Raw genomic sequence first — 6685 nt, forward strand, 5'->3', positions numbered from 1 at the left:
AGACAACTTTTTATCAAGAGGTACAAATCTGATAATCTCATTGCTAGCAAATAGTCAGAAAGTCTTGCCTACAGCTCTAAAATTTCCCAAGTACATGGAATGAAGTATTCTATAATGTAGTTTTGACTCTAGCGCTCATGTCATAATACAGTATTTTCATAGTACCTAAGCAAGTAAGTGTTTTCAGTTATACCTATAGTCCCTTCCAACACTTCAACATAGTGAAAATGTTCAATCTCAAAATTCTCAAAGTTTTATGTGTAATTTATGTCCTAGATTTGCCAGTCTTTACCCTTAGAAACCTTTGGCAGAACTGAATTTTAAAAACTAGAAATATTCCTACTCCCAGAACTTCATAGGTGAGATTTTCAGTACTTCTATTATTTTTACTAAGGTGGTCAGCCTCAAAATAGGCAAACCTGAAGAGATGATCCAGGTAATAGATGTTTCAAATCCTAAATAAGAAAGTGAAGCTACATTCTTGCTATGAAGTTTCAGCAAATAAAAAATAAATACACCAGTATGGCTGTACTCAACTGCCTTGAGTTATTCCTACCAAGTTGCAAGGCAAGACTTCAGTGAGGCACAGGAGGAAGAAGCCTGAAAACTGGCATTCTTCTTGGAACACAGGTTGAACACACTTGACTCTTAGTGCAAAAGTTGTGATTAATTTTCCACTTCTTAAGAGGCCCCTAAAATTACTAGATCAACTTTACAAGTAACAAGTGAGCATCAGTGCCCTGGAGAGATTTTCCAAGAGGTTTCACAGATCCAGCCATTTCCAGGTTTTGAAGGACATGACTCATGGACTGAAGCTTTCCCTGAGTTAAGCTGTGTTAAAAACACAGACTTTACAATTTGCAAGAAGTTTTATAACACAGCATGAATTCTTGCTGCCGAAAGAGTTATGTTGTGATTCACCGACCAATATAAATACCATGTGATTGGAATAAGACATTCAGAAAAAGAATCCTCCAGTATTTCTTGACAATGGAACACCTAATATCTGCTGATCAGATACTTGAAGCATTTGTGATAACATTTTTAATTCCTTCAGAGTTTACATACATACAGATCTCACAATCTAGCTAAAAGTAGAGCTCATAGGTCTAAGAAGTAATGGACTGCATGTGACAAAATTAGGGGACAAAAATTTTCTCACTCTACAAAACTATATTAAATACCACATGAAAATAGCTTCTTCTTATCTAGTTTTAATAAGTATCATGCCACTTTCCGTCTTCACACACATTTTAATTTTGCTATCTACCTCTTCGGCACCACCACAAAGCTTAAACTCCTACATCATGCAAACAGAGGCAGCACTGGTAAAACCTGTTAAGACCTTATGTTTCTTATGTGTTGCCAAATCTGAAGTGACAGCATCTCTTTTGAATGACATGTGAATTAGAATATGATTAGCATCCTTGGGTGCTTTGGTAAAAGTATTTACAGTGCTCTGACTAAACTGATCAGGGTAATTACATGTCTCATTTGAATTTAGCCTGTTAGCTTTTGCTAGAAGAGTTCTTGTTCACTTTATCCTCCCAGTCTTCTTGCTTTTTTCCCCTTCCAGCAGTTACTGAAGTTCCATCCTAGTCAAATCTGTATTTCTCTTCAGGAAATCAAGCATACAGAGAATTAGAATCATAGACAGTTAAGGTTGTAAGGGACCTTGAAGACCATCAGGTTCCAGCCCCTTGCTCTAAGCAGGGACACCTTACACTGGACCAGGCTGCACAAGGCGTCATCCATCCTGGCCTTAAACACCTCCAGAGGGGGCTTTCACAGCTTTCCTAGTTAACCTATTCCAACACTTTACTACCCTTATGGTGAAGAATTTATTCCAGATGTCTAACCTAAATCTACCCTGCTTCAATTTAAAATCATTACTCTTCATCCTATCGCTATCTTCTCTGATGAAAAGCCCCTCCCCATCTTTCCCGGAGGCCCCTTCAGGTACTGGAAGGCAGATATTTGCAACAAGGCAATCTATTATTTTAAAGTTTTGTGAAGCAGGATGCACTTGTATATTTTTAAGAGATGCATAAAAAATGTGTTATTATTTTGTGCACCTTACACTTTTGCAATTTACAATACAACTTTACCAGGCTGCCTGCTTTCTGTATCTTCAGTAAGTTCAACATGAATCCAATATTTTTTCCTCCCCTTCCTCCAAAATACTAAGAAAATACCCAACCAACCAAAACCAAAAATACAAAACCAAATCTTACATTAGCTCAAAAATAGTCTGTTTTAAGTAAAACATTTGAAGTTTTTTTCTTTTGATTTGTTTTTCCATACAAGTATTTCACAGACTGGTAATGATACCTGGTATGAGCATGCTGCAGGCAGCCTGTGATTTTCTCTCCACAGCTATTTTCTTGTCTCACCACGAGATGTCGATGTGATCCATTGGTAGCACCGCATTCCTCCAAGCCAAGCAGCTGAAATTGCCCAAGGATCATAGATTGCTTTGAGTTGGAAAAGATCTTAAAGATCCTATTCCTTTTTTAAAAAATCCCGAAAAGATACTGAGGCCGTAAGTACGTGCGACAAGCAAAAGGCAGCATGGACTGCCAAGGGCAAGGCCACAGTAACTAGTCGCCTCGCTTCAGTTTTGCCAAGAAGAGCTCTGTAATACTTTCCAGACCCGTTGCTGGGCTCCCACTCACTCTTCAGCATGGGACAAGGCCTTCGACTGCACAGAAATACATGGAAAGAAAACCCGAGACACTGAGCTGGCAATGAAGGACATTGATCCTGCTTCTACTGGATCTGCTCTGAAGGTTTAAAATTACTTCAGTAATTGTTTTAGAATGCATGGCTTGACTGAAGCATGAAATAGGTATCTGAGGAGCATAACAGAAGAATCAAAAGTGCCTCTGAATTGCAGCACCATATCCCTATGTAAATTTGAAAGCCTGAGAACGTATTCTAGATTGCTAGGATGTTTGCATCTCAAGGGCATTTTCTTTTTCCAGTTGACATATTCTCTGTGGCAGCAACAAAGAGATAAGAAAGGCACTGCAAATTCCTGAGCCCTTAGGTGGCAAAAAGAGACAAGAGGGGACAGGGACAGAGGAGACAGCTGGATGAGAGAGCAGAAAGAGGCTACCCAGCTTCATACTACCAAAATCTTTCTGATTCCTTCTTCTACAGAGTAGAGAATGATCCTGTAAACTTCTGTAGAGCTCTGCACATGACATGAATTTAAAGGGTATTCAAAGCATCTTTCATGCTAATTAGACCAGGCAGTTCCAAGTATGCTTAACATAGACATTTGAAAGACTAACACAACTGTTTCTGGCAATAGATACAGCAGTCCCACAGTGAGCTGCACTGAGGTGGTAGTTTCTGTTTTCATTTAAAATATAGGCAAGTTTACCTTTTTCCAGAGAAGATGGGAATAATTAAAATAAAATAAAAAAAATAAAAGAATGTGGTATTCCTGCACAGTACATTTATTAATGAAGTGCAAAACTGAAGTAAGATATGTCAGTCTATCATCACAGAATTCAGTAGGGACAAAGATAACTTTCAGCAATCTCTAAAAGCATAATATCCCAACCAACCAGACATACTGCTTCACTTCAGGGTTAAAGTTTCCTCATCAAGTGAATCATTGGCTAGCAAAACAGAAAACAGCTGCTGAACAGATAATGGGCAAGGTTCCAGGTTATTTTTATCACGATTTTAGCAAGCCGTACATTCAGAATTGCATTTTAAGATTATTTCTGGAGGACAGGAGAAGACACAATAGTTAAATAGAGTAGCATAACTCTCCTTTCCAGTAATACTCAATTAGATTGTTAGCCATTAATGTAAGACAGCTTGAACCTTGTGATATAGCCTTTATGAGTGTAAAATAAAACATCAACATTAGAACTTAGAACTATAATTATAGAAATGTCTGGAAATCTTCCTCAGCTATTGACTCAATACGGAAGTTCATTTCTAATAGGTATCGAAATTCAAAAGCCTCTTCCTTCATTAGTCCTTTAGCAACCCATGATCCTATATAAAATTACTTGCCATTTTCATGGTATTGGAAGATATAATGACAAGAGAGGGACTGAGTTCTGACAACAACAGCCAAACAAGAAGGAATAAAAATACCTCCTTTGACTATTTCTAGCATTAGTGCAGCTGAGGGAAACAGAAAGTTTTCACCATCAGTTGCCATAGCGCATTCTGCTTTACATTATCAGGCCCAGCTAGAGGAATATTTTAGCAAGCATACTAAAATTTGGAAATGCTTTTCCCTTTTTATTACACTTTCCTCTTAGGTCTTATTAACCAAACTACTAACTCTTGTAGGTATTATTTGCCATGAGATCACAGAGTAGCAAGATTACACCAGAGAGAGCCTTGAGGTCATCAGTCCTGCTCCGCAGACACATATGGTAGATGGGATCATAGATTCAAGCTGTTAAGCCCCAGAAGATTGATGTTACTTGCTTAATATGATAGCATTAAGGATTTGGATTTGTCTTTACTATTCTGCTGGAGAAAAACAATTCTGCCCTCTCCTGGAAGCTGTGAAACATGAGCTTTCACTGTAACTCTGCCTGCACTCCTGAGTGACTTCCTGACATGTTGGAGGAGGCTCTGCTGTGTTTGTAGGTCACTAAGATTGCAAACTCAGCCCTTCAAACACCCCTTCTTTGGCAGGGATGCTTATGGTTCCCTCCTCCCACCAATAATATGGTTAACCATGCCTGTATTTCACCTCTACACAACTTCCTGCAACAAAATACAGTGCCCTTGTTAATTATATAGTTTATCTAACCTGAAATCTGATCCATTTCTATGGCCAAGCTAATTAAATCCCTTCCCTCAGTAGCTTTGTATTTCAGTTAGAAGAAATATAGATTCTGTATCTTTTGCCATGTATCCCATGGAAAACCAGAATTGTTAAACTTCCATTTAAATCAAAGAACCTTTCACATTATTTGTCTGCTCGTTATTCATTATGACAAACAGCATAATATTGCAATAATTGGATGTGCATTAAAATTTTGCTTTTATTACCTACGCATGAAAGCTGTGCATATGTTGAAGCCACTCAAGATCCCAGCACTATAAATAGCGTACTATTGTTAGTGGATAAAAGATGAAACAAGTCTCCGGGCAGTGGAGCACAGCACACCCTATTAAATGTTAAGCTCTGCCTGTGCTAAAAGTGAAAGGCGACATCAACTGATAAACTAGTCTGCAGGCAAGGCATATGACTGGGAAGAGTTTGTTCTGACTCTGCAGCTTCTCCACAGCAACACAGGCACAGCAACACAGGAACAGCAACTTATCTTTCTACCTCAGCAATGGCAGAAGGTGTTATAAGACACTGGGTGGAAATTCCTGTACGCTATCAAGAGCAGTTTGCTGTACAAGAGCTGGAAGCACTCAAACTGGATCACTCTTTATATGCTCTGCCAGGCCCTTCTACAGCTGCCCTGAGCAACAGAAGTACAGCTGGGGCTGGGAAGAATGGCCAGGAGGAGGAAAACACACAGTTTCAGGTCTTGCTGGATGTTGTGCAGTTCCGCCCCGAAGACATCATTATTCAGACTTTTGAAGGCTGGCTCCTGATCAAAGCTCAGCATGGACCCAGGATGGATGAACACGGTTTCATATCCAGAAGCTTTACCAGACAATACAAATTACCTAATGGAGTAGAGAACAAAGACTTGTCTGCACTTTTTTGCCATGATGGCATTTTGGTTGTTGAAATGAAGAACTCAGTGGAAAAGAACTAGACTCTTGTCCATAGTTTATTGGTGAGCCGAAAACATTCTTAATATAACAAAATAATATAATTCAAACAATGCTGTAGAGTGTACTAAGCATGTTGCTGTATTTGTGTTACAGTAAAGGAAAATCTTTGTGTATGTTTTTCATTATGCTGAGTTTATCGTTTGATGTGAAATGTTAGACTGCTTGCCTCCAGCTACATATATGTCATAAAACCAGGATTTTTGAAGAGTAGAAAGTTTAGGCTAGTCACAGCAAGAGAAAAAAATATCTGTTTGATAACATACTGAAAATAAAGCACACATATGAGTTCAGTAGAAGTTGTGTTTCTGAGGAATAAGCATTATTCATGCATAGTCACAATCATTAAAGAAGCAATAGACAGGTTATGAGTCTTACGAAAATTTAATTTAGGTACCAAAAATACTGTTTTCTAATTTTTGAGATTAAATTATTCTCCCCTAAGCTCTGGAAAAGCACACAAATTGAAGGATACTATCAAGAACAAACCAAAACTATTACCAAAGTTCAAGCTTGTATACAAAAAAACACTTGAGATATTACTTTAAGAAGTGTGTTGCATGTTTGAAACTATAAAAGAATAATCACTGACTGTATTTGCTTGAAAGAGTAAAAAGAAATCATACTTTCTGTCAAAGACATTAATTTGAAAGAAAACATTCAAAGACATTTAGAAAATTGGTTTTATTTATCATGTTCTGCTATCTCTTAGGAACTGAAGAAAAAATGCATTGCTTACAAATCAAAAGGATCAAATTCTTCCTTGTGAAGCCTCCGCGCTGAAAAGACACAGATAGCTTTTTTCTTACACCTTTCAGATAGTCTTGTTTTCCAATCAGATTAATATCTTGTTTTTCATGTTTCTTGATAGTTTGTGTCTTAAAGTGCAAATGTTTCTGCCTGTGTATAG

At 37.9% G+C, this 6685-nt stretch overlaps 1 protein-coding gene across 1 annotated transcript; it reads left to right on the top strand.

Moving 5' to 3' along the window:
- The first annotated feature begins 5041 nt into the window (after positions 1 to 5041).
- On the top strand, positions 5042 to 5900 carry HSPB3 (heat shock protein family B (small) member 3). Its single transcript, XM_051642654.1, has one exon. The coding sequence runs from the start codon at positions 5325 to 5327 to the stop codon at positions 5757 to 5759; it is 435 nt and encodes a 144-aa protein (XP_051498614.1). The 5' UTR covers positions 5042 to 5324; the 3' UTR covers positions 5760 to 5900.
- The last annotated feature ends 785 nt before the right edge of the window (positions 5901 to 6685 follow it).

Source organism: Apus apus, chromosome Z (genome assembly GCF_020740795.1).
Source record: "Apus apus isolate bApuApu2 chromosome Z, bApuApu2.pri.cur, whole genome shotgun sequence".
NCBI lineage: Eukaryota > Metazoa > Chordata > Aves > Apodiformes > Apodidae > Apus > Apus apus.

What these genes read in the sequence shown, in the direction of transcription:
- HSPB3 (XM_051642654.1), top strand. Translation starts at nt 5,325, where the DNA reads ATGGCAGAAGGTGTTATAAGACACTGGGTGGAAATTCCTGTACGCTAT.